Source organism: Tenrec ecaudatus, chromosome 13 (genome assembly GCF_050624435.1).
Source record: "Tenrec ecaudatus isolate mTenEca1 chromosome 13, mTenEca1.hap1, whole genome shotgun sequence".
Taxonomy (NCBI): Eukaryota; Metazoa; Chordata; class Mammalia; order Afrosoricida; family Tenrecidae; genus Tenrec; species Tenrec ecaudatus.
The window spans coordinates 3,218,807-3,244,513 of record NC_134542.1 but is presented as its reverse complement, the minus strand read 5'-3'; the positions used below and the strand labels follow the sequence as shown (position 1 = coordinate 3,244,513).

Genomic DNA, 25,707 nt, shown 5'->3' with positions numbered 1-25,707 from the left:
GAACAAACAGCACCTAAGGGCCATGATGAACCAGAACCAAACGCACTGCCATCCAGTCGATGCTGATCCATGGGGTAGAGTTGTGGGTGTTCTAGACTTTACAGCCACCAAAAGTCACAGAGCTGCTGGTGGTTTCGAACTGCTGACCTTGCAGTTGGCAGCCCAACGGGTAACCACGACACCAGCAGGGCCCCTAACAACTATGATAACGTCACATTAAAAGATGAATTTGGAGAACAGTATGATTTCAGGGCTTATCAAGGGCCGTGTTTGCTGCAGACCCTGTCCCGGGGGCTGGGGCTGGAACCTCCGTTCTCATCCCCCATGAGAAATCACCTGGCACCCCGTCCCTGGAGCCCAGGGGAGCAGGAGAAGAGGCAGGACGCGAGCAAGCAGGACCTGCACCCCAAGTTTTCATGGCTGAAGACGTTTGCGAGCCTGGCGGCCGGGCAGCCCCATGGGTACACTAGGCAGAAGCATGCATGCAGCAGCTGATGAAGGCTCAATACCCAGGCCCTACCCACGGACCGCAAAAGGGCAGCGCTTGGAACTGAACACAAAGGGTTAATGCCCAGACTGCACCCCAGGCACCTCCGCCCACCTCCTGTTTATCAGCAGTGCCTGGCTCCACCCCTGGGTTCCCAGTTGGTGGGAAAAAAGCTGAGAAAGACTTGGCCTCCATGTGTCTCTCCACCGTGGCGGGGTGACCCCACACTGGCACTGCTGCTCCCAAGCACTGCAGCTGCCGGAGCCTGGCCCCAGGTGATGAAGCCAAGCCTTGCTCCAGCAGGGACCCTCCAGGCACACAGCACTTCTCCTTCGATTCAGCAAGGTAGAACTAAGTAAGCACTCAGCCTTTCATGCATGGGGCTACAGAGTGTTTGGGGGGTGGTGGGGGGTATCTGCTCACTGTGGAGACCCCTGCTTGCTTCTTGCTCCCTGCTCTCAAGGTCCCCACCCCTCTCTCCTCGGTCGCCATTGGAGGGTGGGGGTCAGGGGAAACAGAGCCTCAGAGATCAGCAGCACGATTTCATCTGAGCAGCTGACCAGGCTCAAAAGGAAAGCGTTTGACTCAGAACCTCGTGACTGGGAGTTATCTGCCCAGAGAGGAACCAATGGCTCCTTCTGCCCTTTATCTAAGAGGTGCCCCCCTTCCTCTAGCCTTCTGCATGCTGATGTCCGCTGCCCCCCATGTCTGGCCGCCTCCCATCCTCAGGCGCTCTGTGTGGCGGGTACCAGGTGGACAACAGGTTACTGGGGAGCAGAGTGGGGAGGGATGGAATTTGAGGTGAGAGTGCTTGAAAGAGCCCCCTGTGCTCCCTGTTAGGACCTGCTGAGTCCCACACAGTGGCTGTCCCACTCTGGGTCCAGGACTGCCCCAGAGGACCCTCATTCAGTGCTCGTGCCAGGTGGAATGATGTCGGTCCAACTCAGCAACCCAATAAACAGCAGATCGAAGTACTGCCCATGCCTGCACCTTCCCCACCGTCATCTCCATGAGTCAGCCATCGCTGCATCCCCTGTGTCCATGCAGCTCTCTGAGGGCCTTCCTCTTCTTCACTGACCAATCACGAGACCCCTCTGGATACCATGTCCAAAGTGCATAAGGCGAAATCTTGCCATTCTGGCTTCTCAGGACCCTCTGGCTATACTTCTACCAGGAGAGGCGGGTTTGTTCCCCTGGAAGTCCGTAGTGTGCATCCTTCAGCAGCTCCGTCTTTCAACGCGTCCACTCTCCTTGAGTCTTCCTAAGTCATAGTCTGGCTCTCGCCTGTGGACGCGCGTGGTGCGGAAAGCCTGTATGGCCCTTCTCTGCTCTAACGCCCTAAAGAGGTCATCTCTCCGTGTTCTGACCAGTGTCATTCATTGGTCTCCAGAGACGGCGTCCATGGGCATTGACTGTGGCCACAAGGATGAAACCCCTGACTTGAGCAGTCTCTGGTCACAGGGCTGCATATTGGCCTGTTGTGGAGATTTCTTCTTTCTCAATAAAATAACTCAAAGCTAAATAAAGCCACACTGCCATCGAGTCAACCCGTGTGAAAGCCCACTCACGGTTATCCTCTCCGGGCCTGTGAGTGTTAAACTCTCGGGGAAGAATAAAACCTCGTTTAAATTAGGCCAGGCATTGTTGCCTTTCACCTGAGGACAAAGGAGAATGATGACCAGTCAGTTGACGGTCATGGTCGTTTCCTCCGTCCCCCAAAAAGAATTCCAAGGAAGGTTCTGATTAAGCAGGGCTTGGCTTGGGAGGGTTGTTTTGTTTTCAAACTGGAGAAAGACTTAAATTAACATTCCCGGTCGGTCATCCCTCAGAAAGCACCTATTGTTGTTGGTCCAGGTTTTTGAAAACCAGAAACCTGCAGACTCTAAGGAGTGAGCTTGGTTCAGTGGCTTCTCATCCCAATGCCAAAGTCAAGTTAATACACAAAGATGGGGCTTGACTGCTTCTGACAAGCGCTGCTAGCCTTCTCACGTAGCCTGCACGGCAGCGCAGGCTTGAGAGTGGAAACATGCGGGGGGTGGGGCCCCAGTGGGCAATCTGAGAAGCCTTTCTTCACCGATGTCAAGGGAGTGTCTGGCTGGCCATCCTGGTGCTGAGGGGCCTGGGTAGCAAATGTCGCTTCACAAGGTGTCTCCATGCTCCCCATTAAAAGGTCATTTTTCATCATCGTTGTTCACAGTTGGCCTCTTGCTCGGCCAAGTAGGAGTTCATTCCCAGCAGCGAGCAAGTTGTGGCCACGTCTTCCTGATGGGGCTTCCAATTGGTAGGAAAGATGCTTCCAGGATCCAGAGTCCTGATCATTTCAGGCTTTCTTGGCAAGAGCAGATGAGCAGCCATCTTCTGGTGCTCCCAAGGAATGGGATTTAAGTCCTTAAGGAAGCCTAGCTGCTGTCGCCATGGTTTCCAAACACAGTCTTCCCCCAGGGCCTCTGAGCCTGCAGCAGAGCAGGTCTGGGTGTAGCATCCTCATCCTGGGGTCCCCGTAGGGCCTGCTGGGGTCCAGTCAGGGGAAGAGACAGAACAGCTGGCTTCGTGGAGCTTGGCTGATCACTAACGAATGTGACTTCCCCAGTTGGGAGGAGCTTTGAAGAGTTGTTAAAGAGATGGGGTCGGGTTGGAGTGAGGATGGCATATGAGGGCAGGGGATAGTGGGAACCATTGAGTGGTCAGGGAGGCCCTCTCTGGAGAGTAATGGAGTTTGCAGTGTTGTGCTCCCCCACCACCACCGCCCACCATCAATACATCCAGGACTGGCTCCTCTCTGGTTTTATACCCAGCAATAGTATCAACATCAGCACAGTATGACATCAGCATCAGTAGTTTCTCTCTGGGAAAAAGCCAGCAGGAGGGCCTGACCTCATTCCCCGCTCAACCACCACCGTGGTCACCACTGCCACACCTTACACCACCACAGACACCTACCACCTCTCCCACAGGCCATTCAGACCCAGGCTCTCTGTGACCCTCCCTTGCCCCCACCCAACCCAGGGAGTCTCTGCCACAGCCTTGCTGCTCAGCAGGGTCATGATTGACAGACCCTGACATTTACCAAGGCTTCAGTCTTAATAAAAGGCAAATGCTGAGCCCACAGGTCTGCGGCAGGATCAGAGAATCTGCATTTCCAATACACTCCCAGGAAATGCTGCCGGTCCAAGGACCATGCTTGGAGTAGCAAAACTTATCCATGTCACCAGAAGGTGGGAAGCAGGCCCCTTTTAGAAGTGGAATATGGGAGTTTGAGACAGGGGCTCCCGTCTTTAAAGTCTGAGGGGCCGAGCAAGCATTTCCCTGTTAAATAAAGGATCACTCGGCCCAGGTGGAGACAAACTTCTTGGGAAATAGGTTGCTCTTGGTTGTGGCTCTTACTCTGAGTTTGCAGCAGCAGAAGGCTCGGGGACTGACCTTATAATCCTGTGATACTCCAGGTGTGACCCTGAGCAGAAGCCAAGATGGGGAAAAAGCTGGATCTTTCCAAGCTAACGGACGAAGAGGCCAGGCACGTCTGGGAAGTCATCCAACGGGACTTTGATCTTCGAAGGAAAGAGGAAGAAAGACTAGAGTAAGTGTGTGGTGTCTGTGCCCACAGAGGCCCGTGAGGTCTCCCCGGGGTGGGGGGACAATCAGTGCCTTCGGGTGCTCTCTAGAGTGGCTAAAACACCAGAAACACTGGACCGGGAGCCAGAATCTGGGGATCATGTTCATGTTGTGACCTCAGTTTCATCATAACTAAACATAGGGGTCTGACTGCCCACCTGACCATCAGTGACCCTGAGTAGTTTTATTTCCACTTGGTCTGGTATCTGGGGTGATACCATGCCTGCCTCAGTGACCTGGTGCTGCTGTCACAGACGTATCACACATGGAGGTGTGTTCCCTCAGAGTTTACAAGTCTGGGTTCTGAGTGTCAGCTCCAGGGAAAGGCTTTCTTCTGTGTCTTTTCTGGGGGAAGATCCTGTCTCCTTCCAGCATCTGTGGGCCTGGCATCCCTTGAACAGCCCCCGTGTCTTGACATCATCAATCATCTCCTGCATCTAGGAGGTTCTCCGTGCAGGGAACCGCAGGTCCTAAGGATGTGCTCTGCTCCTAGCTCTTCTTTCTTGGTGGTAGTAGGTCCCTCTGATCCCTGCTCTCTCTCTCTCCTTGTATTCCTTATAAAATACAAGGTGTTGCAGGCCGCCACCCAAAAAGCCTCCCCTTACATCAGACCAGGCTGTAACCAGAGTAAGAAGGCCATAACAGCCCACCCTTCAATGTCTCACTGAATTGTCATGTTGCCTAGAGAAATAAATTCATTGACCCTCATATATGTGTGAGCGGACTTTATTTCAAGAAGTAATTATGCATCAATAAAACATCCCGGCCCAGTCCAGATCAAGTTCATAGCTCGATATTAGCCCCTAAGTCCAATATTAGCTCATAAATTCCTCTTCAGACTCATGCAGCACATGCAATGAGGCCGAATGCAGGAAGATCACAGGCTGGTGGGTGGAAAGTCCTGTGGATCCAATGGTGGTGGATGCATCTCCAGGGCTCTGGCTGCCATCAGCGTGGCTCCATGTGTCTTGTCAATAGGAATGTGTAGCAGAGAGAGAGTAGGTGTGTGTCCACCTCCAGGGAGGAAGAGGAGTCCCAAGAATCCTCATGATTAGGCCCTGCCCACAAGAAGGCATCTTTGGGCTGTGGCCTGAATGACAGGCTAAACTCCACCCCTTCATTCTTTGATTAAGTTGACATGAAACTGTGTATCATATATCATATCGTGACAATTCTGTAACTGCCAAACCACTGAAAGCCAAAGCTCAGCCAAGTCAGCACTTACTTTGTGGGGACACAAGTCTATCCAGGACAATGCTTCTCACTATTGTTAGCTGCCACGAGTAGGCTGTGGCTCACAGTGATCCAATGTCCAGCAGAGTCAACCGTGGCCCAGTCCTGCATCATCCTCGTGATCGGCAGCTTGTCTGAATCCACCATTGTGACCATGTGTCAGATCAGCTCATCTCACCAGGGGTCCCCCTCACCCCAAATGGCCCTCTACATCAGCAGACACACTGTGCTCCTCCATCCCATCTGATGATGCCCCACGCCCCACCCCCCGCCAAAAAAAAGGGAGTCAGACACCGGGCGGTGCACAGGCAGAACACCCCACGTACAAGCTGTTACAAATGGCACACTTCAACGGGTTGTAGGATGAAGGGCAACCTTTCTCCTCACCAACATTGGCTACCCCCTCCCTCCTGTCCACGGGTGCCCGCAGTGCGGTTTCCCACACGCTCCCCACTGCCCAGGCCTAACACCTGCCTGCCAATATTTAACACCACTGTCTCGAATAGGACACCCTGGAGATACGCTGAGGGGCCGGGTGACCCACAGGATATAAACTGGGCTGCTCGCGGCAAGGTCAACGGTTTTAAACCCCACGCTGCTCCTCGGGAGAAAGACAGAGGCCAGCTACTCCCACACAGTGCCCGTCTCAGACCCCTCAGGGCAAGTTCTACTCTGTCCGCCAGGGTCACTGTGAGTCAGAGCCGACCCGATGGCAGTGAGTTTGGGTTGGTTTGTTTTGCGCGATGTGAGGCTTGATCTGTTGGCTGCTAATCAAATGGTCAAAGCTTGAACCTCCAGCCTCTCTGCAAGAGGGCAGTCGGCTTCCCGAAGGATCACAGGCTTGGAGACCCTAAGGAGCAGTCCTGCTCTGCCTGGAATCTCCCCGAGGGCAGTGGGTTTGGTGTTGTGTATTTTTCCTCCCCACCCCTCCCCCCACCAAGCCCTAGCCTTTGTTTCTCCTCCAGGTCCTCTTGCTATCTTTTTCTTCCCTTGACTTTGTATCGTGGCTTGGGGAGCAGTTTCCGCTCCACAGCGGAGACGTGCTCATGGGCTTCATTGAAATCCCACAAGGCGCCATCATCCTGCATCACACTTCTCCCTGTGTTTCCTACTTCCAACCCAGCTCCTCTCCTAAACATTCCCAACGATGACCTTGGGCAAATGCTGACTTTCAATCTCAAGTGGTTGCTCACCAAGGTGTGCGGATCTCCCACGTGTTCCGGTTCACCTTATAGACCTGTCACCAGAGAAAGACGAAGCTTTCTACTCCCGTAAAGCGTTGCATTCTCAGAAACCTTCAGGGGCAGTTTGATCCTGTCCTGTAGGGTCTCTGTGTGTCATCAGAATCTACGCAATGCCCATGCATTTGGTTGATAGATCGACCTGTCAATTATTTGGCCAAAACTTGAGCCACGGAGGTGTGAACTCATTCCGCACCTGAGGGTGAGGAAGGGCCATCGTCTCAGGGGGTCCACCAGCCTCTATCCAACCCAGAAAGCCAGTGTCTTGTTATGAGTTTGAATTTTGTTCCCCGTCGTTCTTCACTCTCCAGGACGTTCTAGTGGGATCCCTTCCACCGCAGTTGGTGGTAGTGGTAGCTGGGCACCATCTAGCTCAGTGGTTCTCAGCCTTCCTCCTGCTGTGACCCTCTAATACCTCATGTGTGGTGACCCCAACCGTAAAATTATTTTCGTTGTTACTTCATAACTGTCATTTTGCAACTGTTATGAATCATCATGTAAATATCTGATATGCCGGATGTGTTTTCATTGTTACAAGTTGAACATAATTAATGCATAGTGATTCATCACAAAAAATATATAATCATAGACTGTGAAATATTTATTTCTAATGACAAGTCAAAGAAATTTTGTCTTGAAGCATGGTGTAGCATGGGCAACAGTCTTAATATAACAAGAGTAAACTACATCGCCACATTTTGCAACAGAATGTGTAAGAAGTCAACTTCAGTGCTAAGGTTGAGAGAGCTTCTTTCTCACCAGATCACCATAGCTGCAGGAGGGCAGACCGCCTGGAGATAGACAGAGGAGGGGTGTCTGGGCTCTTAAGACCATCAGAAATATGTTTTCCAATGGTCTTAAGTGACCCCTGTGAAAGGACCGTTTGACCCCCCAAAGGGGTCGTGACCCACAGGTTGAGAACCGCTGATCTAGTTCCTCGGATCTTGGGGCCATGGGCTCTGATGTTTGTGTAGTTCGTGACTCCTCTGACTAATAGTTTCCAGGTGTCTGTGATTTTCATGACCTGTCTTTCCCCGGTGGGAAAGGTCCCTAAGTTGAACCTCCGAGGGCCAGTGATGAGCTTCTAAGACCCTGGTCACCTCTCAACAAAGCAGGCTGTGGACTAAGATATTGCAGTTGACCTGTCCCCTGAGCCCCTGAGTGTAGCGCCTCATTCCCTCCCAGCTTGTTTCAGAGTAAGGCGTCCCGTCACCCTGGTCCCGGAATGCCCCACCTCACTCACGGGGGTAATTTCTTAGCAATGTCTGTGGGTGCGTTCTTACTGCCGTGCATGATCTGTCCACCCCGTGTGATGGAATAGATCTGCCCCATCAGGTCCCTGGGCTGTGATCTTTGTCCAAGAAGACAGCCAGCCTTTCTCCCTAGGGGCAGCTGGGACTTCCTCGACCAGCCTCTCTGTTGTCCATGCTGAACCACTGCACCCCAGGGCTCCTTCAGTGGAGGGACGCCTTGCTGAGGGCAGAGTGAGTAGAAGAGGACACGTAGCCTGGGAGGACAGGAGAAGAGGCCCCGCTGAGGCTCTCGCTATGGCCTGGCATGTCCAGCACCTCCGGCCAATTGGAATGAATACTGTTAGTCCCTCACCATTTTGGTGGCCAGGAGCTCAAACTCAGTGTCTCTTAGCCAAAGTCCCAGGTGTGTGTCGGCAGACTGCACCCCCTTTGGGGCCCTGGGGAGAGGGGACAGCTCTTCCCACTGCTGGCAGTCCTTGGCTCATGGCCCCACCTCTCCAGCCCGTGTCCGGACTCAACTGCTTGGACTCAAGTCTCCCTCTGCCTCACTCCTTCAGGACTCAGCAACCCCTCCCTTAGCCCCAGCGGCTTCTCTCCATGTAAGAAAGTTCTGAGGATTCCCAAGGAGTGTGAGGTCACAGCGTTTTGTTCAGTTGTGCCGGGGACTAACTATGAGTGGGCACCAACTCAATAGCACCAAGCCATAAGGGTTGTGGTACTTTTTCTCCTTGGCGACAACTGGGACTGCAGTTCAAATCCACCAGCTGCTCCCTAGGAGAAAGATGAGTCCCATCAAGAGTTAGGGTCTCAGAAACCCGCAGAGGCAGTTCTGCCCTGTCCTATAGGGTCGGTCGCTCTGCGTGTTGCTGGCTGTTACTCACGGCACAGGAGAGGAGACCTCCCTGCCTCTGAGAAGGAAGCTTTGCCTCAAGAGCCCCTCGTGACTCGTGGTCTCTGTGTGGCTGTGATGAGCGCCCCAAGGTCACAAGACCCAGGTTCGCGCTCCGCACAGACCGGGCAGTGTTAAGGCTAACTTAGCGTGGCATGAGACGAATGCGGAATGAAAGCCGCTCTGGGGTCCTGGCGCCTGGATGCTTCCACAGGGTGAGCAGGCTGTCGGCGTCCACTGTGAAACTAGAATGCTTTTAAGAATTGCAAGAGTCCTTTCTCCCAGCTTCAGCCTGTGCCCCCATGTCCACACAAACTACGGCCCCTCGCCAGCCCCCATCTGCCTTAGCGAGTCTCTGGGTTCACCCTGGCTTCCTGAGTGGGCCTCACTCCTATCCCAGGAACCTGTCCCTTCTTCTGTGACCCAGAAATGGGCTGGCTGGTGGACATGGTCCTCAAAGAGCCACCAGGAGGGCAGAGACCACCGACTAGCAGTTGGCAAATGGCTCCAATGGCCTTTCCCCGGTTGACGTTCTCCTCTTGGGATGCTGCTGGACAGCCCGGCTCTCAGAGTCCCACCATGGTCATCGTCATTGTCGTCATCGTCATTAGATGCCATCGAGTCGGGTCCCACCCACAGCGCCCCGATGCACAACAGAATGAAACGCTACCTAGTCCGGTGCCTGTTCTGTTGCCTGAGCCCGTGGTTGCAGCCACTGTGCCCGTCCATCTGGGGAAGGTCTTACCAAGGATGACGTCATTCTCCAGGGACTGGTTTCTCCTGACAACCTATCTGAAGCACATGAAACACAGTCTTCCCATCACTGCCTCCCAGGAGCGCTCTGGCCGGACTTGTCCCGAGACAGCCGGTCCATCCTCTCGGCAGGCCATGGCACCCTCACAGTCCTGCTCCAGCTCCACAGTGCAGGTGCCTCGGCTCTTCTTTGGTCTCCCTCAGCAATGCCAGCTGTCGCATGCATGGGAGGCCACGGAAAAGACCGTGGCGAGGGTCCAGCGCAAAGGACGGGGGTCAGTCCTCCACGTTGCTGATGGACCAAAATGCTGGGGAAACTCTGGGTTGGACAGGCATGCACGGGTCTGCTCCCCAGGAGCAGGGGTAGCAGGGGCTGACTGTCGTGTGGGCACATTTGGAAGCAGTTGGACTCAAACACGAGGGGGGGAGCGCAGGATGCCACATTGGTGGGGGCACGCTGGCCAGCGTGAGTGCCATGGGGGGAGGGGTGCTGGGATATCTGTGTGGGCCCCTGATATCCCTCTCACACCTGTCAGACCGGCTCGCTGCTGACGTCCCCTCTGTCAGCCGCGGGGCAGAGAGCTGGCCCAGACCCAGTGCCCAGAAAGCAAACACCTTGTGATCACAGGCCATGATGCTCGTTCCAGTCTCCCTGCTGTGGCCAGCGTGCTGCCCCAGGGCCCTGGCGTCCCCGACCCCTTAGCCAGATGCGCCCTCCCCAGGGCTGGGCTGAAGACGTCCGGCTGGAAAACTTCCCAGGGGGGCAACCCTGCCTCCCCCAGGTGGCCGAGGCCACGTCCTGGTGTGACAGGCAGAGGTGGGGCATCCTAGCCATCATCCACACACGTGGCTGTGCCACTAGAGTCACGTGGGTTCCAGGGTGCAGCAGGTGACTGGGACAGCTGCCCCCCAGAAGTGACAGATCAGAGCTTATCCCTGGATTCTGGCTCCTGAGGAGAAGCACCCCCTCCCCCCTAGGTGTTTCTCCCAGGCTTCTCTGAGAGATTCGTGAGCAGGAAGCGGAGAGGCCACCTCGCCTTGGCTTAGGGCCCAGGCAGATGTAAGACTCTGTCTAAGGCTGGTCTGCGGGTGTTTATTGTTCTGATGGGTGTTGTTCCTGGCTCTCATACAGGGCACAGCGCTGTAAGGCAAAGACCCCACGCATTCAGAGAAGCTCACAGCACTGTACGGCAAAGACCCCACGCATTCAGGGAAGCTCAGCATTGTGACACCAGTGCCCGTGGCAGCGGGACCAAGTCTGGGGCCAGACTAGACTTCATGCCCGTTGTTTCCATGTCCTATGCTCTCACCGGGCTGGCTTAGGGCCCGTGTCTCGCTGGTGCTGGACCCTGAGCCTGGAATGGGCCCTCCTGTAGCTGCTCTTGTGTCCTGAGGGTCTTCTGTGGGTGGGCAGAAGAGGCAGATGTTCCAGATGTAGGTAGGGACCAGAAGCTCTGCTCCTAGAGCCAGGCCCCCACCCCCCTGAGTTTGCCAATCACTCCCCTGCTGGATCCCGGTGCCCTGCTGTAACGGAGCTTCATTGTGGAAGCCCTGGCCCATGCAATCAGACAAGGAAACAGAATAAACCTGGCCTGGAAATGCTGGAGAGGTTGTGAGTTCACCCTCAACACACACAGAGACCCAAGTGAGTACATGCCGCTGGGAAAACATACCCACAGACCTGCTCCTGACCCCCACCACCATCGCTAAACAGCTCTGTGTCAAGCACACCTGAGGTGGGGAGCGCCTGGCACCGAGGTGTGCCTGGGGCCTGCTTGCTTAATGCCAGCCCGCCGGCCCTCTCTGGGGCACAAACACAATGCAGACTCGATTTTCTATACACCAGACCCAGGGGCTGTCTGGAAGAATGGAGACAGCCCAGAGCACTGTGCAGTCCCCCCTCATCTTCAGACACCCCAACATGTGAGAGCTGGTGTTATCACCGCCAGCAGGTGAGACTTCAGGATCAAGGAGGCCGCTCCGCTCTGACAGACACCTGGTCACTTCAGGTGTCTCTGGGGAGGTGGGGGGTAGGGATTTCTTGCTGTGTTGACCTTTTGACTTTCTATATGACCCCTCCATCTTCTAAGCAACCCTTTGGGTATTAGACAGGCCATATGTACCAAATCATCATCATGGGCTATTATTTCTTAAATGTATAAATACAAAGCAGCGCCTTTGTTGGGGGCAGGGGGGCCCTAGGAGGGCACACTGGCCAATAACCACAGGCTGGGGCTTAAGCCCCCACTCCAAGGTCACTCGGGGCAAAGGCCTGGTGCTCTGTTTGTGAGGAAGCAGCCCCAGCTTGTCCCACAGAGGGGCACTGTGAGTCCAGCGGGGGGCAAGGTAGGGGGCTCGATGACAACAAGAAGGCTCTTTTCTTCTGGGAAGGACCCTCAGGTACTGTCAGAGCAGATGAAGCCCCACCCCCAACCCCAGGAAAAACCCAGTCAGGGGAACTGGCCTTTCCCTGATCATTCCAGACTCGGTACTTGCCTCCATCAGATCCATGCAGATGTACAGGGACCCGATAGGACAGGGGAGGAGGGACTCTTTAAGGGAGCTGAAAGCCTTGTCTTTGTCCTGCAGTGAGCAGGTCACCCAATGGGTGACCACTAGGCCACCAGGACTCCTCACAGATTCGGTCCAAACCTCACGGACACTGAGTTCACATGGACTCATAGGAACCTCTTAGACAGGGTAGGACTGCCCCAGTGGAGTTTTTAGACTGTCCCTCTTCACAGGAGGGGAAGCCTCATCTCTCTCCCACAGAGCAGCTGGTGGTTTCAAACTGCTGCCCTACGGTTAGCGGCCAGCTATAACCACTTGGCCGCCAGGGTTCCTCACAGAGTCAGCACTCGGTCAGCTGATTTTTCCTTTCTGTGCCCACTGCAGCAGTCCATTCTGGCCCACAGCCATGCTGTGGGATGGAGGAGACCTGGCCCATGGGGTCTCTGAAGCAGAGACCTGTATGGTAGCAGACAGACGGCCTCCTCTTTCTCCCAAGAGGAGGTGTTGGGTTGGAACCTCGGCCTTTCTGGTAGCAGTCTTTTCCCCTTCTAGGAGGGCTCCTCTGGAATGGTCTTGGGGTCACCTCTCCGGCCTGGGTGTGCTAACAGGAGTGGGTGTTGCTGCAGGCCAGGAGTGGGGGTGGGGCTCGGCTGACTCACGGACGCCCTTGGATAAAGTCGGAGGTTCCCCACACAGAAGGGGCAGCCCACAAACCAAATATTAGCCCTGGCGCCCTGACCCTGAAAGACAAACAGGAGGGAGGTGGGTGAGTCATCTTTGCAAACAGACAGGCATTCCTGAGATAAGGAGGTGAGATCTTCCAGTGGGGGTGAGGGGGGACAGGGAGACCAAGAGGGGGCAGGTGGCCCAAGGGACTAGCAGTCAGCCTTGCCCGGGGCCAGAACACAGGGCTGGAGTCCCATATGAACGGCTAACCCAGGCCTCGAGGGGTGGGGCATGGGGGGCGGGGCAGGGGGTACTTTGGCCTAATGATAGAGCTGGCCTGAAGCTCAGGGGTTATCCATTGGCTGCCAACAGCAAGGTCAGCGGTTCAAGCCAACCACTCTGAAGGAGAAGGATGAACTCGTCTGGTCCCATGAAGAGACACAGCCTCAGAGACCACCAGGAATAGTCCTGCTCAGTCTTGCCGGGTAGCAGTGAGTACCCATTGACTCACTGGCCAGCATTGGGTTTGGGGTTTCTTGCTAAGGAGGTCCTGGGCTCACTGTGCACTCCCACCCCCCCACCTCCGCCACTTCCTTCCTCTCGGATGCCTATCTCCTTGTGTCCCCTGCTCAGAGGAAGGACCACAGGCTGCCGCCTCCTGCGTGACCCTTGCGTAGAGTGCCTGGAGCCTTCGGTGGCTCTCCGTCTAGCGCTGCAGGAAGGGGAAGGCAGACTCAGCAGTTCTCCTTTGAGGTTCGTCACTCTTCTGTCACACGCCTGTGTGCAGTCTCTGGTGGTTGTGCAGGTTAGAGGTCCTGCTGCCGGTGACCTCGGGGCTGTCATGGGCGCTGTCCCAGTTTGCCACAACAGACGCCAAACCAAACACCCTGCCCTCCAGTCAAAGCTGACTCACAGAGATCCTGTAGGACAGGGTAGAAGTGCCCCCTGTGGGTTTCTGAGACGGTCACTCTTCACGGGGGTAGACAGCTTCGTCTTTCGCCCTTGGAGTGGCTGCTGGTTTCAATCTGCTGACCTTGTGATTAGCAGCCCAACAAGTAACCATTGTTGTTGCTACTGCTGCCGCTGCTGCTGCCGGAAGCCCAGTCCATTCCCACTTATCGTAGCGCCATGCAGCGCAGAGCAGCCCTGCCGGTGCGAGTCATCCTCACAACGGTCAGGTGCAAGCCCCTGGCTGCAGCCTCTGTCAATCCACCTTGTTGAGGGTCTTCCTATGTTTGTGCTGCACCTGCGCTTGACCAAGCATGAGGTCCTTCTCCAGGGGCTGGTCTCTCCTGACAACACGTCCCGAGTACATGAGGTAAAGTCTTCCCATGCTTGCCTCCAAGGAGCACCCTGCCTGCACCTCTTCCTGGACAGCGCTGTTTGCACTTCTGGCCATCCGTGGGACTTTCGGTAGTCTTTGCCGGCGCCGGCACTCAGACACGTCCATTCTTCTCCAGTCTTCCTTATCCGCTGTCCAACTTCCACCTGCCCAGGAGGTGATTGAAAACACCTGTCTTGGGTCAGGCGCACCTCAGTCCTCAAAGTAGCATCCTTGCTTTGAAACACGTTAGAGGAGGCTTGTGTGGCACTCGACTGTCGTCTATTAAATGTGCAAAGCAAACAAGCCAAGCTAAGGCCACCACCCCGAGTCCACCCTGACTCATGGCGCCCTGACGCAGGGTACGCAGGGTGGTAAATCTTTGCAGGGGCAGACAGCCTCATCTTTCTCCTGCCAAGCAGCTGGTGGGTTGGAAATGCTGACCTTGCTGTTAGCAGTTTAATCCTCAACCCAGGGCTCCACCAGGCCCCCTTCCCTACCAGGTGGTAGAGGAGACAGAGGGCTGGGTGGCTCTGGGTGAGAAGGACACGGCCACCGTGATGGTCTCAAAGGAGAACCAAGAGGCAGGGAAGGTCAGCTCTGGAAGCCAGAAGGGACCCTGATGACCCAGACAGTCGGTCCCCACAGCTGAGCTGATGTGAGACTGGCTTTTGGCACCCAGGAAGCAGAATGCCTGGCGCCCTGCTGCTATTAGGATTTAACCCACTACCGGCTGGATGGTCGATTACTGCTCGTGTGCCCCTGTAGGACAGAGCAGAACTGCCCCCTGGGGCTCCAAGACTGCGTGGCTTCAAACCACGTCTCTCCACCAGCCACGGAGTGCTTCACCTCCGTGCCACCAGACCTTCTTCCGTTAACCTGCTGTGGCTATTGGTGTTGAGCGTCACTGAGTCTGTCTTGACCCCTCGCAGCCCTGTGGGCAACAGACAGACGGACACACCACCCTGTGTTCTGCTTCAGCCCATTGCTGCATGCACATCCATCACACTGATGGTCTCCCTCACTTCCTCTGACCCTCTGCTTGACCCTGTTGATGTCCTTCTCCAGGGGCCTCTCCCTCCGGGTGGTCTGTCCAAAGCGCATGAGACAGAGTTAACCCTGCAACCCAGAACCAGCCCTCCTCTGTCCACGTGTCCCACCGTGGTGGCTTGCGTGTGGCTGTGATGCTGGAAGCTGTGTCGCTGGTATTTCAAATGCCAGCAGGGTCAGCCATTGTGGACGGGTTTCGGGGAGCTTCCAGCCTAAGAACAGGCCACAGTGAAGGAATGGGCCGCCCGCTTGTGTGGGATGAGTCGCCAATTGCCTCGTGGACCGCGTGTAAGCATTTCAGACACAGAACCCTCATGAGCAGCAGGAGGACGTTGCACGGGCCGCCACAGTGGCCGTCACAGGGGGCTCAGACTTAGGGCAATAGTGAAGATGGTGCAGGGCAGGTGGTGCTTCGTCCTGCTGTCAGGAGGTCACTGTGCATCAGATCAACTCGACCGCAGGGAACAGCCCAGAAAGCGCAGTGAGGCGGGTCCACTCAGTAACCCTGAGGTCGCGCTGAGTCGGAATGAACTCAGCGGCAGCAAACAGCACTTCAATGCCTTTTCAAATAATGGTGGAGATTATTTTGGAGGGTGCACAGGATCCTGACAACTCGTGGTTTCTGAAAGGTTGCTTGCCCTGTAGAACCAGAAGCCACCGCCTAAAACGTTCTTTTCTCTGCCTGCTGTAACACAGTCACCATTACATCATAGCATCAGTCCCATTGTTACATTGTAACACCATCATCATTGCATTGTAACACCACCATCATTACGTTGTAACGCCGACATCATTATGTCGTAGCATCAGTCCTATCGTTACATTGTAACACTGTCGTTACATTGTAACACCATGGTTACATTGTAACACTGTCATCATTACGTTGTAGCATCAGTCCCTTGAAAAGCCTGCTTCGGAGAGTTCGGTGACTTTTCCACCTGTGGACACCTTTCATTAACCATAACCAAACCATCACACCAATGGCCACAACCACCAGGCTCACCACAACTCTGGAAATAGGAGCTCCCAGGGTGGGGTGTGGGATAGGAGTTTCCCAGAATCCTAGGCAGCGCCCAGCAGCTTGACTTGGGTCACGGCAACAAATGGTGTCACTTGTTTCCCTGGGAGAGGCGGGCTGGCTTCGTTCACATCCCACGAAAGGTCTGCCCACGGGGCCTCGTTCCTCTCCGATGTTCTCCCAGATGAAAATGGCATTTCTGGGGGAAAGAGGCTGATTCAAAGCACGAGGTGAACAAATGCCCACCGGCTTTGCTGGAGGCCGTCCAGTGACAGGAGGGACAGTCAGCCATGTTGTCTCAGAGAGTACTAACTAGACATGCTGTACGTCTTCTCCAAGGTCAGGGGAGGGGAGCGCTCCTTTGACTCTACAAGGACAGTATTTTTTCTGTTTTCTGCTCTTGAGGGGTTTATCTGGATTCTTTGTGTCGGGAGCTCTTATCTTCAGCAGTGTACATGCTCAGGCGCAGCCAGGTTTGTAAGGTAGAACTGGGGTCATGATAGTTGGGGGAGGAAGTGTTAAAGAACTAGAAAAATTTGTGCGTTCCATTGGTGCTATGCTGCACCCAGCTGACTCGTTCCTTCCTTGTGACCCTTCTGTGAAGTGATGTCCAATTGTCTACAGATAGGCCAACAAACCCAAGGAAGAGGAAACAATAAGAGATCTAAAAAAAAAATGGATGGCAAGGAGGGTGTAGAATGCCTGGGGGAAGTCGATCAAGTGCAATGTAGCCGAGAGAAAGGGCTGAGAGCTGAATGACAGGCGAACATGATAGTGGGACTGAAGGAAAGTAAAAAGAAGTAGAAAAAAGAATGAGGAGGCAAAAGACATTTACAGAGCACAAATACAGGCATGCACATATGTAAATATATTAATAGGGAAATAGATATAGATATATATTTACAGGTTTAATATTAAGGTAGCAGATGAGCATTGGGCCTCTATTCAAGTACGCCCTCAACACAAGAACACTTTGTTCTAATAACCTGCCATTCCGTGTCACCTTCACCTTCCCTGACATGATCGCTGAAGACAAAATGGGTGCATAAGCAAATGCAGTGAAGAAGGCAGATGGTGCCCAGCTGTTAAAAGATATAACATCTGGGGTCTTAAAGGCTTGAAAGTAAACAAGTAGCCATCTAACAGAGAAGCAACAAAGTTCACATGGAAGAAGCACATCAGCCTGTGTGGTCATGCGGTGTAGACAGGATCAAGCATCAGAAAACTCCAAACAAACAATGATGGGGGCTGGAGAGGACATTCCTAAACGGTCTTGTGTTGCCCTGCCCACCCCCTTCCCTTGCTCCCTTTTCTGCCCCGAGGTTTCCATGGCAGGAAGAGACCCCAATGTGTACTGACTGCTACCTTGGGCTGGGCGGGGGTTAGGGCCTTGGCTGATGGACCCGTTGCTGTTGCCATTCCTGCGCAAACGTGAGCACAGCAAAGCCACAGGTGAGGCCACCGTGTGATCTGGATGGAGCTGGGACATTGCGTGGGTGACAGCTGCTATCTAGTCTGCCCCACTCAGGGCGCTCAGCACATGAGAGGCAGAAACCCTGCCCGGTTCTTGTCACCTGCATGACCACTGGGACGTCTAAGCCCAGTGACGCAGCTCCTGTGTCCACCGTCTCAGGGAGGGTATCCCTCCACTTCACTAAGCAGAGAGCTGACACTGTGGTCACATGCTATGCCACTCAGCAGGAGGTCTGCATTCGAGCTCAGCACCTGCTCCCAGAGAGGGAAACGTGGCCGTCTGCTTCAGTAAAGAGCCCAGCTGTGGGCACCCTGTCAGGCAGGTCTGCTCTGTCCTGTGGGGTCGCGGTGACTCGGCGTGGTCACCCTAGTGGCAATGGGCTTGGCTCCTTTATCAGACATGGTGTCCTTTCCTAGCCATGGTACTGTCCTGGTGATATGACCAGAGCAAACAGGCCAAGGTCACCGTCCTCACTTCTAAGGGACGTTCTGGTTGTGTCCCACCTAAGGGTCTGCTGTCTGTGGGTGCCAGGACCCTCTGTGGGCATGGCTGGCACAGGGTCTCTGTGATCCGTGATGTCACATCAGGCCACCAAGGCAGCACACAGTCATCTGGGACAGGCATCAGTGCAGGCAGGGTCTTTGCTGTGGAAGCATGTGCCCTGACATGGTTCCAACATGCCTCCCACTCCCTTACCCCCCCCGGGGGGGTCGGTGCCGGCGAGCTCACCTCGTTCTCCCCAGAAAAGAGGGGGCAGGAGTAGGAGTTGACCAAGACTGCTGGGGCGGGGGGCTTTGTCCCACTGTGGGTCAGCCGGGGGGAGGGGGGTTGGCAGAGGTATCTGTCTGTCTCTGGAGAGGGATCTGGGTGTGTGTCTGTCTGTGTAGCTGACTGGCTGTCTCTGGGTGTGTGTGTATGTTGTGTATGAGTCTCTGTCCCTGTGTTTGTATGTCTGTCTATTTCTGGGCGGGGTCTGTGTGATTGTGTGTCTCTGGGTGGGTGTCTGTGTGTGCCTGTCAGGTATCAGCGTCGTCGTTGTGTGTCTGTCTGGGTGACTGTATGTCCATATGCATTTCTGAGTCTGTGTATGTGTGTCTCTGTTGTTTTGTCCATACTTCTGTGTGCAGGGGTGTCTGTGTCCACCTGTCTCTGTCCATCTGTCTATGTCTTAGTGTCTGTGTGTCTGCCTGTGTCTACAGAGTGGGGTCCAGGCATCCGACTTGCTGGTGTGTTTGGGTGTCTGTGTCTGTCTGACTGTCTACCTGTGTCTGGATGTCAGTCTATCTGGGTGTCTGTGTCTGAAGCCCTGTGTGGAGCCCAATCAGTCAGCCAGCTCCTTGTGTCTTTCTGTGTCTATGTTTGTGTATCTGCCTGGGTCTCTGTGTCTGAAGCCCCCAGTGGAGCCCAGGTAGCCCCCACTCCTCATATCTGTCTATCTGTCAACGTCTGCATGCCTGAAGCCCCCAGTGGCTCCCAGTCCTTATGACTCGCTCTCCCTCCCTCAGGGGCTTGAAGGGCCAGGTGAAGAAGGAAAACTCCAAAAGGGAGCTGCTGTCTGACTCTGCGCACCTGAACGAGACCCACTGTGCGCACTGCCTGCAGCCCTACCGGCTCCTGGGACACAGCCGAAGGCAGTGCCTGGATTGCAGCCTCTCCACCTGCGGAGGCTGCGGCAGCGCCCACCCCACTGGCCATGGCTGGCTGTGCGACCCTTGCCGCCGGGCCAGGTGAGTGCCCTCAGCTGGGAAGGTCCAAAGGGTCCTGGGCTGTGAGTCCCCCAGGGAAGCCAGCCCCTCAGACACAGGGCTGTGTGTCCCAAATGGGATGACCCCAAGGGCCCTGGGCTATGTCCCCCAGATCAGCTGGCCCTGAGGGACCCGGAGCCCTGGCCTGGTACAGGGGCAGGGGTGGGGTGGGCATGGAGGGCAGCAGCTGTTCCTCACTGGCATTGTGGACTCTGCCCACATCTGCAGGGTGGTGAAGACCAGCTCCCTGGAGTGGTTCTATGAGCACATGCGGGCTCGCTTCAAGCGCTTCGGGAGCGCCAAGGTGGTCCGGTTGCTCTCCGGGAGGCTGCAGGCTGCAGGTAAGCCTGGGGGTGGGTTCACCTGGGTCAGCAGATTCCTCTAATCCCACAAGACTCTCCCCTCATCCCCGTTCTCCCGTTGATTCTCATCAACACAAACCAAGCCCGCTGTCCCCAATCCACTCTGACATACAGTGACCCCATCCTTGTGTTCCCAAACCTGCATCTTCCTAGGGGCCGCAGCACCGTGGCTCTTCCCTGGGGAGCGGCTGGGAGGTGTGAACTGAACAGTCAGTACCTGCCAGGGGTCCTTGCTGCCTCTTGTGGGAGGGGCAACCCTCCACTCTCCCTGAAGGACTCTCTGCCTGCAGGACGCTCACACACAGAGACACATACACACGTCCTCTGGAGGAGCCAAACCAGCAAAGCATCTATGTGAGCATCCACCTGAAACAGAGAGGTTTCTTTCAAAGAATTGGATCACACAGCAGTAGGGACAGGAAAGTGCCAAGTCACAGGCTGGACATCAACAGATCCGAGATCCCCTGAGCAAGCTGCTGGCTCAGGCTCCAAGAACCTGAGGTCACAGGATGAAAAACTGGAAGCAGATGAAGAGGGCATGAGCTCGGCCAGAAACTCTACATATATTGGGTGCAGGCCACACCCCCCAAGGAAACGGATTGGCCTTCAACTGGCTGGCTTTTTACTGACTGGCTCTCAGCGGACTGGCTGTTCACAAAACCAAAACCAAACTCATTACCATCGAGTCGATGCCAACTCGGAGTGACCCTAGGATAGAGCGAGCAGAACTGCCCCTGAGAGTTTCTGAGATGGTAATGCTTTAAGGTAAGCAGAAAGCCCCCTCTTTCTCCCACAGAGCAGCTGGTGGTTTTGAACTGCAGACCTGGTGGTTAGCAACCTGACACGTAACCACAAAACCTCCAGGGCTGCAAGCAGATCACAAAATGGAAGATGATGACTTTGTAGTCTGAGAAGTCAGTCCCAGCCCACAACTGAGTTTCCAGGGCACGAGGAGGCTCCCAACGGAAGTTCTCAGACTCAGCTGCTCTTGTATCCCCAGGAGGCCCATCTGGGCTGTGCTGCCTCCGTCCCTTCTCTCCCGAGGCCTCTGAGTGGGAATTCAACCCTCCATCTTCAACAAACATCCCAAGGGCTTCTGAGGTTCACCAAACCCAAACCAGCTGCGGAGGAGCCCACCCCGACCGGTGGTGGCCCCATGAGCGTCGTCAGAGCCAAACTGGGCTCTGTCAGGTTTTTGAGAAGTGGATCACCAGGCCTTTCTTCAGAGTACCTCTGGGTGGACTGGACGCTCCAAGCCTCCCAGGAAGCAGCCGAGTGTGGTCACTGTGAGCACCTCCCCGGGACTCGAGAACGTGATTATGAAGCAGCTGTGTGTGTTTCAACATGTCCAATCCAAGTATTCATCTCATGATGAGCCTGACCATCCAATGTTTAACCCACTGAGCTGCTAGTCACAGCAAGGCCACGCTAAACATGTCCTCCTTTAAGGCAGTGGTTCTCAACCTACCTCAGGCCTCGACCCTTCATACAGTTCCTCATGTGGCGGTGACCCCCACCCCAACCATAAAATTATTTTCATTGCTACTTCATAACTCTCATCTTACTACTGTTATGAATCAGGTGACTCTTGTGAAAGGATCATCCGAGTCCCAAAGGGATCGTGACCCACAGGTTGAGATGTTTTAAGACATTTAGAGAGAGATGTGGGGGTACACTAGTCAGAGGCTGTGGGTAGCCCAGGTTTGGGGGGTTCCCCTGACCTGGGAAAGAGATCTATGGGGAAGCAGGATCTCATCAATCCCTGCTACCTAGACTCAGGGTTCTAAGGTTCAGCCCAGGAGTATCACCCCAACATCCCACCGGCCCTGGGGCCGTGAGCCTAACCCATGACCACCCCACGTGGAGCAGAGAACAGAGGGGCTGGTTCTCAGGAGGCGAGCCGGTGGACCATCCTTAAGCAACGGAGGCTGTTGGCGGTTGCTCGATTCACCCCAGTTCCCAAGCGAGACGCGTGCTGACTTCTTCTAACCAGTGTGACCCGCAGGGGGGCAGTCATGCTTAAGGTCCATCACGGCCACTCGAAGCAGGCAGTGCAGAAAACACAGCGAGCGCCTAAGACCAGAATCTGATCTGTGATCATCTTGGCATCCGCTTTCCAAGGGACTGCTCCCAATCAATGCCATACTGTCGATGGCACAGAGAGCCGCAGGGACTGCAAAACCACACTCTCTGCCACCCAGTGGACGCCGACTCACAGCGACCCTGCAGGACAGAGTAGAACTGCTCTCAGGGTTTCTGAGACAGTAACTCTTTTTTAGAGTAGAAAGCCCCATCTTTATCCTGTGAATGGTTTCAAACTGCTGACCTTTCTGTTAGCAGACCAATCCTATAACCCACTATGCCATACCCACTATGCGCCCCGACCACCCCTGGCTCAGGGTGTACACAATCATTAACCTTCCAAACTCCTTCTGGAAGCCTGGGAAACAGCAAACCGTGGTAAATGTGTAACAAACTTCTGCTGAAACCAAGTGGCCACAGTCTTTATCTGAAACAATTCACAGGGTCTCAGATAACAGCTCCCCCAGGCAGTCAGGGTCTCAGAGTGTCAGGGCCTCGGGTCTCTCCCTCCCTCTGGTGGATGGAGATGAGGCCCCTGGAGCATGAGACGGTCGGGCAGGGCTCAGGGATCCCGGGGGTGCGCACTGGCAATGTGCTCTGCTACTCAGTCCACCCAGCGGCACTCAGAAGAAAGGGCTGGCAACTTGCATCTAGAAACGGATCCGGGAAAGCCCCAGGAAGCACAGTTCCATGAGGAGTCCCCATCCACTCCACGGCCACTGGTTTCCTCTGGTCTGGGCTGGGGCTAGGAGGTCACGTTTTGAAAAGTCACAGCCAGACTGTGTCCTCCAGGCGCCACCTGCCACTTCTCAGTTTGCCAGAAGGTGGCGCTGCCGGCCAGGAGAAGGTCGTGGTCCTGCTCCTGAGCACCAGCCCCCAGGTTTCAGTGCCATCTGGGAGGGATGTCCCAGGGGCTGGGGTCTGTAACAACATCACCTGGTTGTTGTTCGGTGCCGCCCAGTCGGTTCTGACGCAGGCCTGTCCTGCTCCACCCTATTACATTTGAGCCCATCATTGCCACCACTGTCAGTTCATCTCGTCAAGGGCCTCCCTCCTTTCCGCTGCCCCTCCACTGTACCAAGCAAGATGTGCTTCTCCGGGGATTGCTCTCTCCTGACAACGTTTCCAAAATACTTGAGACGAAGCGTCGCCATCCTTGCCTCTAAGGAGCGCTCTGACTATAATTCTTTCGTAAGACAGCTGGGTTTGTTCTGCAATATTCTTCGCAGTGACCACGATTCGAATGCATCGGTTGCTGTTGATCTTCCTCATGCGTTGTCCAGCTTCGGGATGCACTGGACACGGCGTGGCTTGGGTCAAGGGCCCCTCAGTGCTCAAAGTGGCAGCCCCACCCCTTCCTGGGACTTTGGAGGTGGTCTTATGCAGCAGACCTGCTCGTGCGGGATGCCATGTGATCTCTTGACTGCTTCTCCGTGAGTGAGGAACGTGGACCCGAGGAAACGGACTCACTGCCCTGCAGCGAGGCTCCCCTGACGGCTGTGGGGCTTCGAGGTTGTCTTTGCCTCGGGGTGGGTTCCTCACACTGACAAGGGCTTCCAGAACAAAACAAACCCCAGAGAGATTCATCTTCTCAAATCTGGGAGCTGGAAGTCCAAAGGAGGGTCAGTGACCCTCTGAGATCCTTGCTGTGCATGTAGATGGAGCCTCTGGGGCGCCCGTCTGTCCCCACACGTCTCTCTGTCCGGTCTGCTCAGTTCTAAGACCCACTCAGAAGAGATGGGGCTTTTGTTGGGACCCTCACTCTCCTCACCCAGGGCCTCAAAAGAGAGCCTCGCCTTTCAAACTGGGTCAAGGTCACATGAGCTACAAGGGGTCAGAGTTCTACCTTTATTTTCACGGGACTAGATTCCATCCGTAACACATGGTTACAAGGATGGCACCCCAGAACGGGGACTGCTATGCCTAAAATAAAAACCCAAACATTCAAGCTAAAGAATAATTTATTCAAGTTACTATTTTGACACCTGGTTCAGACAGGGCCTGATGTAGACCTTTTCCAGGTGGTGGTCCATGGGGGTCTTTCCTGCCTAACCCTCTTGGCAGGAGCCGGCAGAGGGGTGGGTGTGTGATACTGGAGGCACCCCATAATGGGACCACCCATCATTCCATGGGTACCGGTCTTGGTGGCCAGAGAAGGAAGGAAGGCAGCTCTCCTCAGACATGCCCCCATCCAGAACTCCTCCATCTCAGCACCTTCTCTTTGCTTGTAGACTCACCGGCCCAGGTGCCCAGCTCCCCGGACGGCCGCAGTAAGTCATCTGCACTGCTGGAGGGTGTGCTTGTGGTATCCTCCCTCTCAGGAAGGGTCAAGAAAGCTCTGTCTATGGCCAGGCCAGTCCCCCAGAGTCAGCTCCGCCCCACAACCACCAACCCTATTTGTGGGAGCAGAACTGGGCCCCTAGGAAGTAGCTCCCAGGGCTATCTTCCAAGCAGCCTGTGGTGCACTCAGACCTCTGACCTGTCAGCTGGCCACGTGTACTCACCCTGTGGACAATGCTGGGACTCGGTGCCAACGTGCTGGACTTGCTCAGCAAGGCTTTGGCGCTTCAGGGTCCGGGTTTCCTCTGTCCTGTAGCCAAGTTCTAACTGGTGCTTGGACAGAACTTAGTCAGCAGAGGGCTTTCTCTGAACATGCCCTGTGTGCGGTGGACAGAGATATGAGTGTGCACAGGGGGAGGGGGTTGTCTGGGAGGGTGGATCACTTTGGTGGATGCGGTGATGGGCAGAAGAATCATTGATCTATAAGTGGATGGATGAGTGGTTGGGTAGGTGGGTGTGAGGATGGATGGGTGGATGGATGGATGAGTGGTTGGGTAGGTGGGTGTGAGGATGGATGGGTAGATGGATGGATGAGTGGTTGGGTAGGTGGGTGTGAGGATGGATGGGTGGATGGATGGATAGATGGATGGATGGATGGATGGATGGATGGATGGATGGATGGATGGATGGATAGTGCGTGGTGCTCCCTGGTGTTGCAGGTGGGCCTGAGCAGACCCCTGGTGAGAGCAGTGGAGACAGTGAGCAGACTGATGAGGATGAAGACATGGACATGGTAGCCCAGGCGCAGCCCAGTGGCAGCAATGTGAGTCCCCTCACCATACACCTGACCCCCACCCCCATGTGAGTCTGCACCTGCTCTTCCTGAGCACTGACACCCCTCCCCCAACAATTGTCCTTGTGGTCTCCTCTACCACCCACCACAGCCCAGAGAGCCCCTCCCTCCCCTGAAACCCTGAGTACCACAGAGACAGCTGTGGGTGGACACAGCCAGCGCTGCTGGATCCTGGGCTGAGGGTGGGGGAAGGCCTGTTCCTCAGTTAACCAATGCTGACCCATCCTCGCACATCGATGCCTGCCAGAAGAAGCGCCTCCTCACCTTCCACGACCTGGACCACGACTCAGATGAGCTCACTCAGAGCACTCACCACTCCCCAAACCTGTCCACCGCCCCGGCGACCACAGGCAGCCTCCAGGTCGGTGGGCTCCCAGGCCTTCCCCCCCACCCAGCCCCAGGATGAGGTGTCCAGTTCCAGATGGGCCAGGCACCACGTCTAATGGTTACGTGGTCATACTGTTCTTGGGGCACAGGGGCAGGGGATGGTGGGCTATGACTGACTCAAAAGGCTTACGCCCCAAGGAGCTGCCACCCTGTAGACCTGCTAGGTGATGGTGCCCTGTGCTCAGTCCCTGACAGATGACCCAGGTGTAGAGACGGCCAGCTCACAGGACACCGTGGTGGCAGAGGAGGAGGACCTAGTGCCTGCAGAGCCCTTGTTCCACACAGGACATCACATGGTCAGTCCTGCACCAGACAGACCACAGGCCCTCACTGAGCTCTGCCTGGCTGGGGACGCCTGCAGGACAGCCCTGGAGGGGGCTGCTACACCCGGTGGGTGCCTTGACCAGTATCCCCAAATCCATTGTGCATGGGGAGGGGGCACCCAGGAGCCTGCTTCTTCACCCCAACTTATGCAGGTACCCCAAACCCA

General features: G+C 55.3%; 1 protein-coding gene across 2 annotated transcripts in view; it reads left to right on the top strand.

Moving 5' to 3' along the window:
* Positions 1-658: 658 nt before the first annotated feature.
* Positions 659-25,707, top strand: part of MLPH (melanophilin) — a 41,384-nt gene continuing 16,335 nt past the window's right edge. The window contains exons 1-8 of one of the 2 annotated variants that reach the window (XM_075529038.1): positions 659-832; positions 3,931-4,064; positions 19,014-19,235; positions 19,482-19,594; positions 23,929-23,967; positions 24,697-24,800; positions 25,078-25,191; positions 25,403-25,607. In XM_075529038.1, the coding sequence (XP_075385153.1) occupies positions 3,955-4,064; positions 19,014-19,235; positions 19,482-19,594; positions 23,929-23,967; positions 24,697-24,800; positions 25,078-25,191; positions 25,403-25,607 (907 nt within the window). In that variant the 5' untranslated portion in view covers positions 659-832; positions 3,931-3,954. Of the gene's footprint in view, positions 843-3,930; positions 4,065-19,013; positions 19,236-19,481; positions 19,595-23,928; positions 23,968-24,696; positions 24,801-25,077; positions 25,192-25,402; positions 25,608-25,707 lie in introns of both variants that reach the window. The other variant, XM_075529037.1, reaches the window with a different exon arrangement.